Source organism: Oxyura jamaicensis, chromosome 3 (assembly GCF_011077185.1).
Source record: "Oxyura jamaicensis isolate SHBP4307 breed ruddy duck chromosome 3, BPBGC_Ojam_1.0, whole genome shotgun sequence".
NCBI classification, from domain to species: domain Eukaryota; kingdom Metazoa; phylum Chordata; class Aves; order Anseriformes; family Anatidae; genus Oxyura; species Oxyura jamaicensis.
In genome coordinates, this window is record NC_048895.1 from 29085194 (window position 1) to 29100203 (window position 15010).

A 15010-nucleotide genomic window follows, 5' to 3' on the forward strand; every position below is an offset into this window, starting at 1 on the left:
TAACAGAACAAAGCTGTTCTGCTGATGGGTTTTGTGTGGTCTGGCTGCCTCCATATCAGTTTCATCAGACCAGCAGTTTAAAAAACAACATAAAAAACCAAAGCAGCAACAACAAAAAAGCAAAACAAACCACAGAATGTATTGCTCTGTTCGTAATGTGGTCTGGGTCTCATAAAAGACAACATGAAACCTGAAGATGGTGTTTATGGAGTCATTAATCAGGGAAAGACTCTGCCCAGAACTATTCTATACCTCTGGATTTTCTGCAGAGATTAAATGAATACATTAGTGCCATGGAAATACAAGCACTATCAACCTCTGTGCGTGTGGCAATAAACCTCTCGATCCAAAAATATATCTGCCGTCAGAAGGAAGAAGGAGCACTGAGCTGGTGTACCTTCTCATGGGACACCTGGCTACTAGACAGTCTGTGGACTCAGTTGTTCTGATAAAACAGTTAAACTTAATTACTGAAAGAAAACTGATCCAATTGTATTTTTTTTTTTTAATTACCTAGGAAACCTATTCAGTGCAAAACTATGTGAAGCACCTTCAAGACACTCTGGACATTTTCTACGATGAGGTAAGCTTTTAAGATACCCTAGCAAGCTATGTTCCTGGCAAGCACCCTGGTGTTTTTCCTCAGCTCTGATAGACTTTCAGTGATTATGTTTCATATGAGGTTATCTTCCAAATAGCTGGAGTCATAATGCAGCACTGACGAGCAGTCTAACAACTTGTGTTAGACAATACCCTGAGACAGTGGGCTGCAGTTTTAGGAAAAACCAACTGTGCAAAGTTTAATTTACCCTAGAGAAAATGAAAATGCCCCAGGGAGTGAAGCAGCATTTCAGCTAGCTTGTGCTAGCTGCCAGGGATTTTTTGGCTGACATCCACTATATGTACGTCTCCTTCTCCCTCCCTTTATACATTGCCCTTGCGCATGCCATTGGTTGCAGCCGGTGGAGCTTGCACTGACTCACTGACCTGCGGATGGCACTTCGTTCTCGCTTTGTAGTGGTATCATGTTCTCTGACTGGGTATGTCTGCTTATTATAATCCCTGCAGCTTCCAAGAGTCTTTGTCAACATGGTGGAGATACTAGAGATTTCTGGACTGCGTCAGATCGCAGCGAGCTCTTCAGAGTGCACTCTGACAGGAATGTAAGTGAGCAGAACAGGTCTTCACCTTTAAAGTGCTTGGATTTTTTTTGTGTGTGTTTTTTGGTGTGTTTTTTTTTTTTTTTTTTTTCTGATCAGTCTAAACTGCTGCTACAGTAAGATAGCCACGTTGAGCTTTCTGAGCCACTTTTATTGCTGCCTTTAGATGAGTAACACTAGTTTGCATCAACTTTCTATTCTTCCAATACTTAAGCTAAAAGGCATGCACGTGTAGATTGCAGTCAGTTTTCTTAGCTCTAAAGCAGTATATCATGGCATAAATCACTATACAATTGTCGTACTACTGAACTTCAAAGCCATTTTCACCTAGCCGTTCTCTGCTCCACAGCTCAGGCTGACATCCCCGACGCCTCTCTTTGCATTCAGTGCTGCATCACCCGTGGTGCAGGTTGGTCTACTGAGTGCACAATGCATGACCAGGAGTTCCTTTTCCCACCAAATGCAGGAGACCAAAATCTCAAAGAAGACTGAGGGAAATGATTTAGAAATTGGCAGAACCTTCAGAGGAGTCAGTGTGGACATAAAAAGGCAGTTTAGTCTAGCAGAGTAAGGTATAGAAGACCAATGGTTGGAAGCTGATGCCTAATGAATTCAAATGAAGTAAGGCACAGGTTTTTAATAATAGAGATGATAAACTGCTAGAACACACTAAAAGGGAAATCAGTGAATCGACTGTCTTGCTTGATGTTTTCATATTAATTCCAGACACCTTCTTAGAGGATGTATTTCAGTGAATCATAAGTTATTACCTCTTGTTATAGGGGTAACAGAATGAAAAAAACAGTGGTCTGAGGAGTCACATCACATGAACAATTTCTCTTTTCTACCTTTAAACCCCCAGATTTCTGAAATTCTGCTGTATGTCACTATGTACTGTTGTTTTTTTCATTTGAAAACATGATGTGATGCTAATGTGTGACAAAGTAAGTGCATTTGTCTGACTTTCAAGAGTTGAGTCTTGCAGCTCATACCGTCTGTGACAAGTGTTCCCTGAAAATGAAGTCAATGAGGACTTTTTTTCCAAAGCATCTGTCCTTTCCTAAGTCAACAAGGAGGATCTCTCTCTGCATGTAAACTTTGGGCAGTTATTCTGAGCTTCTTGAACTGACACATTGCTGAAACACTGCATAAATGACTCAGGGTTGGCTTTTAATTTCTTTCATTGAAGGAATATTTGCCCGTGTTTCTTAAGCCCCAAGGAAAACTCTTCTGAACTACAAGAAATTAAGAGAGTTAACAGAGATTTTCAGGTAACACCTTGATTCTGCTTGATTCTGTAAGTGGTCATCTTCTATTGTGTTTCTTCTTATATTTATTCTTTCACTCTCCTTCCTCTCTTACACATCCTCAGAACTGAGAGGGGTGACGTGGAAACAGCTTGGCTACAGTTTAAAACCCTAGCCTGCTAGCTGGCTAGCAGCAATGCAAGTCTTTCCTGCCTTATGATTTGAGCTCAGTTCTGAGCTGGCAGCAGATTGAAACTGGTTTTGTTTCCAGTTGCTGTTTGGACAGCTGAAAAGGAGTTACTGATGACGTCTGTTTTGTTGATACGTGTCTGTTATGAATCCATTGAACAGCTCACATGAATTAACATGCCAGTGCAAGGATGACAAATTACCTTGCGTCAGCTCTGTTGTCGTAACTCTTACCAGAGAAAATGAACTGAACTAACCTGATATTCCTTTCTTTTGGCATGGGCTGAGAGTCAGTACACAGATAGCTTACCATGGGTCAGCTTGCTATCTGAGAGTAACTTTTCATAGCCTCAGGCTTAAAATTCACTCAAATTTAACAAAGGCTATAAGTAGACACTGGAGCAGAAGATTTTTCTTTCGTTGTTCCTGTGAATACAGGGATTGCTCTGTTAGATCACAGTATGTTCTCCATTCCTCCATTCTGTCTCTGGCAGTGGATGTTGTCTGATGAATCTGACCGTGCTCAAAAGGTCCATATCAGAAAACATTCATATAAACTTATTCAGGGGGATGTTTTCCTTAGCTAAGGGAAGGGGACTAGGACTGTTCTGAGACATGACCGGGAGCCTTAGAGTTTAAAACCATAAGCTTGCAAGTAATAGTAAGATGTTTTTATTATCTGTATGAATGCCTGTGCCCATAGTTTTCAAAAGTAACAGGTGGTTTTCAATGCTTACGCATTATTTTGTTTCAAGCACGCCTTTCTGAAAAATTAAGCATGCTTTGAATGTCTCAAGTTGGCATTCTGAACTCATCCTTCATTTCTAAAAATTTTGGTCATGCTTCTTTTTCTAATTTGCTGTAAACTTTAATCTTCTTGTGCTTGTGACACTGATTTCAGTAAGTGAGCTATGAAATACATTTTTGCCCCCCAATTAAGCACCTTTACATTTCAAATTATCCTTGCTTCTTTGCATTTTACTCATGAAAATCTCTTCCAAATTATTTTCTTTGCCGTTCTCTGGACTGCTTAATACTGTTCAGCTGGATTTGTACTAATAAGCTGTGCTTACCTACACTGAAAGAAGTACAATATGCACGTTTTTAACGATAGTTAGATAATGATAGATGAGCCTTGCGAGTTACTTTTCTGTTTCCAACTTTGCAACTCCATACAGGCTGAAGCCTTACAGCTGGTCAACAGTGGTCGGTACGAACAGCGTGAGGACTTTGCAGTTGTTGTGCAGCCATTCTTCCGAAACACCTTGTTGCCCTTGGATAGGGTGAGTCCCATTTTTCTTTCCCATCATGCAAGGACCAATGTCTTGATTTCTAAGTCAGTCTTTTCATAAGGCAAGGACTGTTTTTTCTTTTTTTGCACAGTCTACCAGCACACAAACATTTGCAGTGGGCACACAACATGTAGGCACCCTCTAGCTTCATCTGAATTGCATGTCCCCTTTTGCTTCCACTGTTGGAGGGCTTGGTTGGCCTTCACCACAATTTTCTTCCAATTTAGGTTATTGAATGTGTTCAGATTACCTTCACATGAAAACCAGCACTTGGGGAAGATGCTGTATGCCTAGCTCACCCAAGGCTGGAGAAAGCAAGCAGCCTTTGAAGTCAAAGGCTGATTCTCCCTTCTTTTCTCCAGCTCTAGCATTACATATACCGTGTAGTAAAGGACAAATTCTCAGCATGAATCCTGGTCAAAACTACTCAGTTTTACATAATACTTATTTTGTCATATCATCCCTATTTTGTTCTGCCAGCCTTCAAGTCCAAAGAATGATTATCATTTTGACAGTGATGAAGCAGATCTTCCCTAAGACAGACATTTGCCTCAGCTGGGTAAACCGAGTTTTGATGTTTCCTGAAATTCAGCACAAATTTCAACACCTGAAAGGTTTTAATCCTATGTCTGAATTGTGGAAGTTTAACAAGCAAAAATAAGCAATTAGATTTTTTTTTTAAATGATTTTTTTCATTGTGGAGCATTGTTCAATGGCAGGGTCCACATAAGAGCTGTGACTATTAGTTTAATGACAAGTCTAGATTTGCTATCGAAATTGCAGTGTAAAGTTGAGCAGGATGCATTACACTAAAGATCTCAAGATGTGGTAATCTGCCCACAGTTAGGAGCACCGAACTTTATGTGCATTGTCAAAACATGAGCATATTGCATTTAGAAAGGTACCAAAATTGTAAAGCGGTATGGCAAGTCCAGTGCACTTTTTAGATACAAATTTAGATATTGTCAGGTCTCAAAGCTTAAAGTGAGCTTAGAAATGTATTTTGCTTTTATTGCAGGATGGCAAGCCAGATCTGAGTTTCTTTGCTGCAGACTGCTTTCATTTCAGTGAGAAAGGCTATGCTGAGATGGCTATGGCTCTCTGGAATAACATGGTAAGAGGCTACAAAGTAGATCTCCATGTGCTTGTGGTAGGAGTCCCAACAAAAGGTCATGAGAAAGGTGTCTAAAACGAAAACAGTGAGCATATCAGTTTTATTTCTTGTTAACAAGAGGAGGACTACTGAACTGAGATCCTTCTTAATCTGCATTGCTTGGGAACACAACCCAAAGCAATTTTGTTGCAAAACAAACAAACAAACAAAACCACAGTATAAGCTGTTGCTCATTCAACATGAGAAACCCTGAGAATTTCAACGTACTCTGGAGGAAAAAATCCCTTCGGATTCTGTAATTAATATGCACTAAAGCAAAAAAGAGCCCAGTTAAACATGCAGTCCTGTAGTTTCCTGAAATGTCTGTTGAACGAGCTTGCCTATCTTCAGTGAAGTCTGTTAGATTTATTATGAAAACAAACAAGTGATTGAATTTTTGCTGCCATTAATAGTGTGGACATGTTGTATCACCCACTCTAATATCTGAAGCAGTTCTAGCAGAGTCACTGAAATTAACGAAGGACTAAAATCACACCTATGATTCCTCTACTTGCAGTCACATTCCTTCTGCTCTTTTAGGGGAAACGGTAACTTTTGAGCAGTGCTGGCAGTGTGTAAGAGGCATATGCTGGACTTGATAACTCCACGGTAACAGTCACTTGTGGAACGATGTTGTTTCCCACAGTGGAAGGAAGACTATGGCATTTTCATGCCATGGGGACACTTCCTCTTCTTGTCTCATAACCAACAGTTCCCAAACACACTGTGCAAGCAGAAATGCTGTATCCTGGTTTGTGCAAGAAACAGGCATAAATGGAAGAGAAATTCTTTTTGCTTTACTTAAAAGTTTGAGCAAGATAAGGAACTTACAGCATATTTCAGAATGAATTTCAGCACAAGGGCTGGGAAATCCAGGGCAGAAATCTATGCAGTTGCCCAGTGTCCAGGGTTATAGAAAACAGTGCATGCACTTGTGCTAAATAATAGATTTGTACACACTCCGCCAATCTGCCTGTTTTTCAATGTCAGGCTTCACTGTCTGGGACTCCAGCTGATGGCAGCCTGGTAGGCTTCATAGCTCTAACAGGGCTAGCAATGGCCCAGAAACCCCTGGCAAACGTAAACAGCATCCCAATTGTGTGTGGCTGCAAGTCCAAGGAGAAAGAGGCAGTACCTGGGCATATGGTCCCCTTAAAGTGGGTTTGTTGCCATGTGGTATTCCTGTCAGCCGTTACTCATTCCTGAATCATGATTAGTCCTTTTTCTATGCCACTGGAGTTTTATTCTGTCCAGACTGTCACTCATTTCCTACGCACATAAGAATATTGACACAGCTTTCTACTGGGTAGTGGAGATCGGCTTCTTACTAATGCAAAGTACAACTATTCAATCCACAGGGCTCTGTCGATTCGTGTTGATTGGACTATTTCCTAGTTAAATCTAGTTCTTGTAATGCATCCCTGCTTTTCATTCGTTGTCCATGTACAGAGAGGTTGTGCAAGCTTACTGTGAGGCTGTATTGTTTTTCTGTTCCCTGAAAAGCTCAGCAAGCAGTAGGCTAATGGCCAAATGACATGGATTCTTGTCAGTACACACAAAGGGCCAGACTGTGCCTGGCCACTGCGTGAGTATGCAGGGGTGAGGATGGCTTAGGAAGCTTCTCCCGCACCCTGGTGATCTCTGCCCTTCCAGCTTCATGCAAAGCAAAGCGTGCTCCTGCTCTCTGAAGTCAGAAAACTCTGTAGTCATAACAGGTCCCCTTTGGTTCCAAATCCACCTCATTGGTCCCCTGGCCCAGGAGAAGAGCGCACAGACAGCATGGTTAGCTTGTGTTATGCCTCCACGTTTGCTATATGCCCTTAGAGGAGCCATGTATTTCTTCAAGAAATTGTTCTACACTCACGGGCTTGAGGGTGCTGTCATCTTCAGAGCTCAGAAGCTAATGCTGCTCCTGAGGTACAGATCACAGAGTTGAAGTGGGGAAAAAAAAAAAGAAGAAAAAAAAAAAAAAAAAGGCTGGCTGCAGAATTTTGCATCATATCATCCTTTGCCTGCTCTATGCCAGACTCCTTCCCAAGGGGTCTGGCACGGGCAGTGTTACAATTACCTACAAATAAGCAGTCAGGCAGAACGCTACAGGAAATGAACCACATATCTTACAGATCACATCAGAATTTGAGCTGTTCCCTTTAAGATGCAATAAAACTACCAAATTCAGTCTCCACAACATTAACTAGCAGGCAGGGTAAATGATTAGGACTCCTGAGTCCAGCAGGACCCCATAGCAATAAGCAAAACCTGGCACTTTTTTTTTTTTTTTTTTTTTTTCCTCTATCATCTTCTCTGCACTTCCTAGCTTTCTTCCCTTCTCCGGTCATATTTTAATACGGGAGGCACCAGCTCCTGCATCTTGCACTGGTTCATCTCTCTCCTTTGATTTTCAGTCTATTTCTGTTTTGTATTACCAGACTAGAGAGAGGAAGTATTCCCGATGTTTCCATATGGGAATCTGATTAGTTAGAATTTTTCTCCATATTGTGTGGTGTTTGTCAGGGTGTTGTTTCTCTCCAGCATACAGCTGACGCTTTAATCACTTGAGGACAGTAGATGTGCATATACAGAGCAGCAGAAGCAACAGCAGCCCTCTGTACTGTATTCCCAGAACTGCTGGATGACAATTTTGCAGTCCTCTGTGGGCCAGTCCTCAAGTCATTACTTCAAGCATGTCTGTACGCAGTTGTAAACACTTCAGTTAACGTGACTGATCAAGCTTCTTCTACTTGTTAGCTTAACTATGGTAACGGATGGCATGTGGAGTCCTTGCCAACCACAGATGTTGTGCCATTAGCCTGGACATATTTTACTTTGCATTTGAAATGGACTCAAAGTGAGCCTATGTTCAGTTAGTGCAGCTTAGCTGACAACTGATGATATAAAAGGCGCTGTTTAATTCACTTCTTGCAATCTTGTGAACTTAACCTTAGCTAAAACTCCAAGGGAATTATTTGTCTGAGTGAAAACTGCAAAGGTTGGTACTGCCTCATCCTGTCTCTGTAACTCTGCATCGCCTTTGGAGCTGCTTCCACCACCATGACACCTAAGCATCTTTCTTTCAGTAGTGTGTGCTTAGTAACGTGACTAACATCTGTTGTGTGATTGTTTTTTTGTGGTTTATACTGTCATTTGAGATGTCTGTGGCAGACCTGGGTGAATAGTGAACCACTTGGCTTTAGCAGAGTATGTGGTAGTCAGTTATTTTCTCCTGCACTTAGTGCAAAAAGAGGAAAGGCTTCTCCTGTTCCTTGCTTCCTGAGGGAATTTTTCTGCAGACAGTACCTCAGATTCTTGGTGTCTTTAGTTCATGAATGTTAAAATGTTTGGAAACTTTCCTGTTATTCAACTTCTCCCATGCTTCTTCATTGACGCAAGAACCTAAAGATTGGATGAAAAGTTGTAGCCACCCAAGTCAGGAATCTGAGGAGAAAAAAACTCATTGTTTACTATTACTTTTCCCTTCCTCAGATGGAGCCAGTTGGTGAAAAGCAGACTTACAACAACTTTACCTATGACAGGTCAAAACTCAAGTGTCCAAACCCCGTAAGTAAAGGCCAAGAGGCCCATATTCTGCTTTGTCAACTTTTATTTTTTTCTTCTTTCTTCTTTCCTTATGCGTAACTTTACTTTTTTATTAGGAATATATATTAGTGAAGGTTTTAAACAGCAAAAATACGCTCCTATTTTGTTACACATAAGAAATTATACTGAGGATTTAATGTAAAAGAATTGTCCTTACTGCAGCGGAAAGCCTTTACTTTAAGCCACTTTTAATGAATCTGCATATTTCCATTTGGTTGCCTGCAGCAAACAGATTTGGAAATGATGCCATCACTGCTGTTTCTGGACTGGCTTCTCCTTTTTTTTTTCTTCTAGGAACTTTCAGGCAGTAGGGCAGGAAATAGTTTGAGCTAAGACAGAAGGCAGAAACAGTTGATAGTCTGTCTAGAGTCTGACAGTTCCCATCTCTGGGAGGGGTGATGGTATATTGTCTGAATGCTGACTGCCAGTGGCCTATGGTCAGTAAAACCTTTGATCTCTCCTTTGCAGGAGAAACCCTTTCTTTCCACGCTGAGAAACAGTGGGTTCAGGAATTCAGCTCCCAGCTCTGAGAAAACTGAACCTTCGGTGCCCTACTGGGCTGTCATTGTGGCAGCGTTAGCTGGAGTCCTGGTGGGTTCTGCACTCATCTGGGCTGTGTCAAGAAGAACCATGAGACACCGACAAGAGACCAAAACAGAAAAGAACATGAAAACAACATCTCTGTAAAGCAAGTGGAACAAACATCTGGTTCTGCTGAGGCTGCTCTCTGCTGTGACAGAGACCAGTAGCATGAAAAAATGGTTGGACATTAATCAAGCTTCTTGGTTAGCCAAGGGATTTTGTAGCCCAATAATATTGATCAGAAATGCACTGTAGGACTAGCTTCTGCAGGTCAGTGAAGTGGGCAATGCCATTCTAAGTGTTAAAGCTTTTTTGTTCCTGGTTTCGTGAATATTACTTAGGCTGACAATTGCTTTCATGAAGCAAGAAAACTTGTTCATGTACCTTGGCACCTTATTTGCACATCTGCCCTTTTTTTCTTGTAAAACTCTGTATATAAAATGTTAGATTCAAGTCCATGATTGTAACCTGGTGTTTCCTAATGCCAAAGTAAGTGCAATAAAGAAGAAAAACTGCAATTTTGCATATTAGATTCAAGCAAGACTGTTGAGTTGAAGGAGCTAAGGTCATTCTGCACAGGAAAGTACCATACCATGGAAATATCCTCAAGCAACCTCTGAGCAACCCAGAACATCCCTGTAGCATCCGTGGTGCAGTGCCTTGGACACAAGCCACTGTCTAAGATTGGATGTGGAGCTGGGCCATGGACATCACTTCTGCAAGGCTAAATTTAGTCCCATGTCTTCTTGCCCCGTAGCTGTATGGCAGCTGGTCCAGAACGGCCCTTCCTGTGAGGAAGTAATTTCTTCACTAGCAGTGGAGTAGGGGATCTAAACAAAAAATGAGGTACGTACTGGTAACCTAGCCTTTTTTCAGACATCTATCAGGAGATCGGAGGAGAAATTTCCTGGTAGTTAGACATTCCTTGTATTATACTTGCAGGTCAATTTCTGATCTACTAGCACAGATGATACTGCATAGACTACCTGTATTCCTGTTCTTCAAAACCTTTATTTCATATGTCAAATACTTTTAATTTTGATTTTATTGAAACCAAAGTGTAGTGTTTTTGTTTTTTTGTTGTTTTTTTTTTGTTTGTTTGTTTTTGGCGAGGCATCAACATTTTCATTCCATAAATGCAAATGAGCTGAGAATTAAATTGTTTCAGGGGAAAAAAATGTTCTGGGGTTCCTAAACGTGCTCACTATGCACACACAGAAGGTGTTCAGAGTCCTCCCTTTTCCATTTCACTCATTGTTCTTGCAGAGATAAAAAGAGGTGGGTAAAATACAAAAGGTTTAGTCAGGTTTCAAGAGCTGTAGCTCTACTCATCCCTTCTTTGATCTGCTCTCAAAGGTTGGACTGTTACTGGTAGGACTGTTGTTTGCATAAGTCCTATCCACAGGTGTGTCTGAGTTTGGGAGCTCTATATGCAGCCCCAAACAAGGATATAGTTGCAATGCAAAACAAAAGCACCTGCATCTTGTTTCAGTGCAGCTCAGGCATAAGCTCAAACAGCCCATCTCTGCTGCTCTTCCCATGCCTGTCTGTGTGCACCATTAACCATCTACCTGGTATCCCAACTGCTGGTATTTATTTAGTTCAATAATTGGAAGCAAATGCAGCCTTGAAACTCTAATGCAGGAGATGGCAATTACCGTATTCCTGTCCGTTCCATAGCATCCTTACCTCAGAGACGACGTACTACAGAAATGTTCCCTGCAGAACCTGTCATCAGTGCTAGGTATGCTGAAGGAAGCTGAAAACAGCAGTTCAGTGCTGATATACAATCTAAACAATGCGTGCATGCGTGAAGTGGAACGGGGGTCCTAGAACACGAGTAAGAGCTATAACATACTGTGTGGTGTCTCATGTCAGGTTCTTCCTGCCTGGAGATGGATGCAGATCTGTTTTTTCTGCTTCACACTGGTGTCCCCTGCTAGAAAAACCAGGGAGCCCCTTTTCATTCTGCCTAGGAGGCTGAATTTTGCCCTGAGGTTCTGAAATCCAAAATATCAGAGGTGCAGCCAGTCGGGTAGTGAGGGAAATGGATAGCTCTAACCTCCTCCAGCATTTTGAAGGATGCTGGTGGAAATAATTCTTGCACGGGAGCTTGAATGATTCTACTTTGGACTGCAGATTCTCACTTCCCTGAAGCATTCAGCATTGTAATGAATGCTGCCTTTACTGGAGCTTTTAGGAACTGAGACTATTGACTTTAAACTTACTGTCTCTGTGATGCTTCTGCAACAGGAGACTTCTCCAAAGTTTCTCTGGGTGCAATAGAACTCTACTGCAGGAGCTGTGGAGGTGGAGCAGGAACTGGTGGCTCCTTACTTAGCCTATGGAAATATCTTCCGGCATCTTTCTTGTGTAGACTGAAGTATGTGGTGAACTGCTCTGGTGTTTAAAAACAAAAAAATCATTGAAAATCATGCAGTTTGCAGCTATTTTACGAGCAAAACTGTTTCCTTGAAAATATTGATGCTAAGCATTCCCTCTGTGCTCATTAAGCAGCAGTAACATTAAGCTGGAATGAGTGACAAATTATTGGGTCTGGATCTTAGTCTGACTGCATTCAGTGTAGTGTTAAATCAGAATGTAATCTGTGTACCCTCTCTGTCTGTTGTCCATTTTTCCCTCTTTTCTCTGCTAGCCTGCCCTTGTTTTCAGTTGCCCTGTGGTATTTTCCCTCACTGGACTGCTGGGTAGGCCAGACTGCTCACTGATGCACAAAGCAGGAGAGGTGCAGGAGGATCTTCAAGTCTATATGGAGAAATGAATGAAATGGAAGGTGGTTTAGTCCAGGATGTCACTTTATACACCGTTGATCTCAGCTGCTGCTGAAAAGCACCTCTTCTGTGTACAGTGGCTTCCTAATGTCTTCTGACAACAGCAAGCAGTCATTGTCCAAATGAGTGCTGTGGCTGCAGGCTGTGCTGCCCAGCTCAGGCGGCTGTGAGGGGCAGCCGGGGGTAGGTGCTGTCCTGTTGCCTGGCCTTGTAAAACCAATCCACCCCTCAAGCAGAGAAGTGACGGAGTCTAATGAGCATTGACAGTTTGTCTACAGCTTAGGCAGCAGCTGAACTGAAGTTCTGGCCTCTTTTTTGCTGCTGAGGGATCTCCCTCTTGTCATGGTACAGTGCCTGCATTTTGTTTTGGAATCACAGAATCACAGAATTTCTAGGTTGGAAGAGACCTCAAGATCATCAAGTCCAACCTCTGACCTAACACTAACAGTCCCCACTAAACCATATCCCTAAGCTCTACATCTAAACGTCTTTTAAAGACCTCCAGGGATGGTGACTCCACCACTTCCCTGGGCAGCCCGTTCCAGTGTCTAACAACCCTTTCGGTAAAGAAGTTCTTCCTAACATCTGACCTAAAACTCCCCTGGCGCAACTTTAGCCCATTCCCCCTCGTCCTGTCACCAGGCACGTGGGAGAACAGACCAACCCCCACCTCGCTACAGCCTCCCTTGAAGTACCTGTAGAGAGCGATAAGGTCACCCCTGAGCCTCCTTTTCTCCAGGCTGAACAATCCCAGCTCCCTCAGCCGCTCCTCGTAGGACTTGTTCTCCAGGCCCCTCACCAGCTTCGTAGCCCTTCTCTGGACTCGCTCGAGCACCTCCATGTCCTTCTTGTAGCGAGGGGCCCAAAACTGAACTCAGTACTCGAGGTGCGGCCTCACCAGAGCCGAGTACAGGGGGACGATCACGTCCCTAGCCCTGCTGGCCATGCTGTTTCTTATACAGGCCAGGATGCTCTTGGCCTTCTTGGCCACCTGAGCACACTGCTGGCTCATATTCAGCCGACTATCAACCATCACTCCCAGGTCCTCCTCTGCCTGGCAGCTCTCCAACCACTCATCTCCCAGCCTGTAGCTCTGCTTGGGGTTATTGCGCCCCAGGTGCAGGACCCGGCACTTGGCCTTGTTGAACTTCATGCAGTTGACCTCGGCCCATCGGTCCAGCCTCTCCAGATCCTCCTGCAGAGCCTTCCTACCCTCGAGCAGATCGACACACGCACCTAACTTGGTGTCATCTGCAAACTTACTGAGGGTGCACTCAATGCCCTCATCCAGATCATCAATTAAGATATTGAAGAGGACCGGCCCCAGCACCGAGCCCTGGGGGACGCCACTAGTGACCGGCCTCCGACTGGATTTGACTCCATTTACCACAACTCTCTGGGCCCGGCTATCCAGCCAGTTTCTAACCCAACGAAGCGTGCGCCAGTCCAAGCCAAGAGCAGCCAGTTTCTTGAGGAGAATGCTGTGGGAAATGGTGTCAAAAGCCTTGCTGAAGTCAAGGTAGATCACATCCACAGCCTTTCCCTCATCCACCCAGCGCGTCACTTTGTCATAGAAAGAGATCAGGTTCGTCAAGCAGGACCTGCCTTTTGGAGGACCAAATGGTACAGGAGAGTTTCACCTACTGTGATTTTGCCCCCAAGTCCAGTTCAGATGCTCAGTAACTAAAGGGAAGGGAGGGAAAATTCAGAAAAACATTTCACCAGTTTCTGGATGGTGAGATACAGGAGAAGAGATACAAATTGCAAATGATATCATTTTAACAGTTGGTTAGTCTGTAATATGTGGGTACATGTGGTCAGGAATTTTGTTACTTTAAGGGGAATTTAGCTAAAATGTTGAGATGAAACAACTATACCCAGTACACCTCCTCTCCCTGCCCCTCCCCAAGAGAGGGGCTTTGGGAATCTCACCACTCAGGCATGGAAAAGCCCTGGATTTTTATAGCTCTGCAATCAGGTTATTCATTTTCCCTGAGCTATTTAAAGAATTTGCTCTTGGGGGACAACAGGTTTGCAGTGCTTGATCTCTTTTAGCCATTTTGAAAGGAGTAATATGAGATTTTGGGAACAGCAAGATAAAAGACTGTCCAAAAGGTGGTTCACAAGTTACTTAAATGGAACATATTTCTGGGGTCTTTGACCATCACAGGGAGGGGTGCTCCTGAGATCCATCATGTTTAAACTATTTCTGTCCTGAGTACACAGTTTGCACATCCAGGGACCTGAGAATTATTTCCAGCAGCAGTAGTCTGTATCCAAAAAAGAGAGTGGTGGAGGAGGGGAAGGAAGCTGCTATGTTTAAATGTAGCACATGCCGAGTATCTTCCATTTAGCTGCAAGCAACTGGCCCTGCCATCGCTTGGCTTGGACACCAGATGTTACACCATCTTTCACCTGTTGAATTCCTTTCTGACTGCAGCGATTTTCTCATACGTTTTGAAACGCAATACTGTCAGCACGTGCCTGACAGGTGCAGAAAACTTTAGCTGCTTTTGATGAACATCCCAGCACAAAGCAGAGTTTGTTCTGTTTTCGAGCATCAGAGAGAACAGTCACCCAAACGAAAAGACAGAAAGCCTGTGGCTTGAGCAATTTTAGAAAGTTAATCCAATGAAACGTAGGAGAGCTTATTTAAGAAATGGTTGCGACTACCTGCTGGCTAGAGGCTGGAAGAAGCTGCCTTGCCTTACGTCTTTCCCTTTCTGTGACCTATGTAATTGTCAGTTGTAATGCAGTCATAACTAGAATAAGTTATGTGGATTTTACTGAGAAAATTTCATTCATGAACTTTTTTTTGTTTGTTTGTTTTTTTTCTAATTACAGAACTTGTAGAAGTTGGGTATGAAAATATGCCCGTGTCCTCTGTTGGATAGAGTATGGGATCACTGAACATGTTTCAATGGTAGGGTCCTTCGCACCCCCCTGGCTCTCTGCTTCCTTACTAGAAGGATTTAATAGTCCCTTGGGACTAGCAGGG

The 15010-nt window shown here is 43.0% G+C and overlaps 1 protein-coding gene across 1 annotated transcript in view; it reads left to right on the forward strand.

Annotated features, from left to right (window-relative positions):
* Positions 1 to 9738, forward strand: part of PLB1 (phospholipase B1) — an 87273-nt gene extending 77535 nt beyond the window's left edge. The window contains exons 53-59 of the mRNA XM_035320638.1: positions 518 to 583; positions 1069 to 1163; positions 2350 to 2431; positions 3775 to 3879; positions 4907 to 5002; positions 8525 to 8599; positions 9107 to 9738. Coding sequence (XP_035176529.1) covers positions 518 to 583; positions 1069 to 1163; positions 2350 to 2431; positions 3775 to 3879; positions 4907 to 5002; positions 8525 to 8599; positions 9107 to 9325 — 738 coding nt within the window. The 3' untranslated portion in view covers positions 9326 to 9738. The remainder of the gene's footprint in view (positions 1 to 517; positions 584 to 1068; positions 1164 to 2349; positions 2432 to 3774; positions 3880 to 4906; positions 5003 to 8524; positions 8600 to 9106) is intronic.
* The last annotated feature ends 5272 nt before the right edge of the window (positions 9739 to 15010 follow it).